Consider the following 1,098-nt stretch of genomic DNA (forward strand, 5'->3'; position numbering starts at 1 on the left):
GAGGTGGGATCAGATATAATGACAGGGGCATGGCCAGACCCTCTTGTTCTTCCATCCACCCTACATAAGTCCCAGGGACAGAGAAAGGGTCAGGTGTCTTCCCAATGTGGATCACTGGGAATGTGGGTCACCAGGGCTCTTCCCAAACTGGGTCCTGCAATGGAGGATGAAGTTGGAGCAGCAGATGAAGCGTTTCTTGCAGTCAGGGCACTGGAAGGACTTCCCTCACCGGTGCCTCCGTTGGTGTCGGGTCAAGTCAGAGCTCGTGGAGAAGCTCTTCCCACACTGGGGACACTCGTAGGGCCTCTCCCCAGTGTGGATGTGGTGGTGTCTGATGAGGTGGGAGTTTTGCTTGAAGCCCTTCCCACAGTCGGGGCAGCGGAAGGGCCTCTCATCTGTGTGAATCCGCTGGTGCCTGAGGAGATGGGAGCTGTTCTGAAACCTCTTCCCACACTCAGAACACTCATAGGGCCTCTCCCCAGTGTGGATCCGTTGGTGGGAGAGGAGGCTGGAGCTGTCACTGAAGGTCTTCCCACATTCATCACACTGGTAGGGCCTCTCCCCAGTGTGGGTCCGCTGGTGGGAGATGAGGTGGGAGCGCCGACTGAAGATCTTCCCACATTCCCCACACTCGTAGGGCCTCTCCCCAGTGTGGGTGCGATGGTGCCTTATCAGGTAGGACTTCTCTCTGAACCTCTTCCCACATTCCCCACACTCGTAGGGCTGTTCCCCAGTGTGGGTCCGCTGGTGGCGGATCAGGGTGGAGCGCCGGCTGAAGCTCTTCCCACACTCCAAGCACTCGTTGGGCTTCTCCCTGCCATGAAGCTCCTCAAGGACCCCCAGCTCCAAGTCCCAGCTGAAGCTCTGGGTGCCTTCCTGGCACAGAGTGTGTCTTTCCCCCTCAGAGAGCCCTGGGTTTGGCATGCTGCTCATCCTCATGTGGGATCTCTGGAAGTTTTCATCCCCGTTGGATTCCTGTGCCGTGGAGACACTGAAAACAGCCTCTTCCATGAGGTTCTGCAGGGGGTATGTGTTCTCCCTGCTCTCCAACCTCAGCTCATTTTCTGGGGCAGGAGGCACAAGGAGAGGATGGGATTC

At 57.7% G+C, this 1,098-nt stretch overlaps 1 protein-coding gene across 1 annotated transcript; it reads right to left on the reverse strand.

The window, feature by feature from the left end:
• Window positions 1-221: 221 nt before the first annotated feature.
• LOC130588275 (zinc finger protein 239-like) lies at window positions 222-1,089 on the reverse strand (the record flags this gene model as incomplete). Its single annotated transcript, XM_057389214.1, has 1 exon — window positions 222-1,089. A coding segment is annotated over one exon (864 nt), but the record flags the coding sequence as incomplete, so codon positions are not given.
• Window positions 1,090-1,098: the final 9 nt, after the last annotated feature.

This window comes from Malurus melanocephalus, unplaced genomic scaffold (genome assembly GCF_030028575.1).
Source record: "Malurus melanocephalus ecotype Western Australia unplaced genomic scaffold, MMel_1.1 scaffold_4053, whole genome shotgun sequence".
NCBI classification, from domain to species: Eukaryota; Metazoa; Chordata; class Aves; order Passeriformes; family Maluridae; genus Malurus; species Malurus melanocephalus.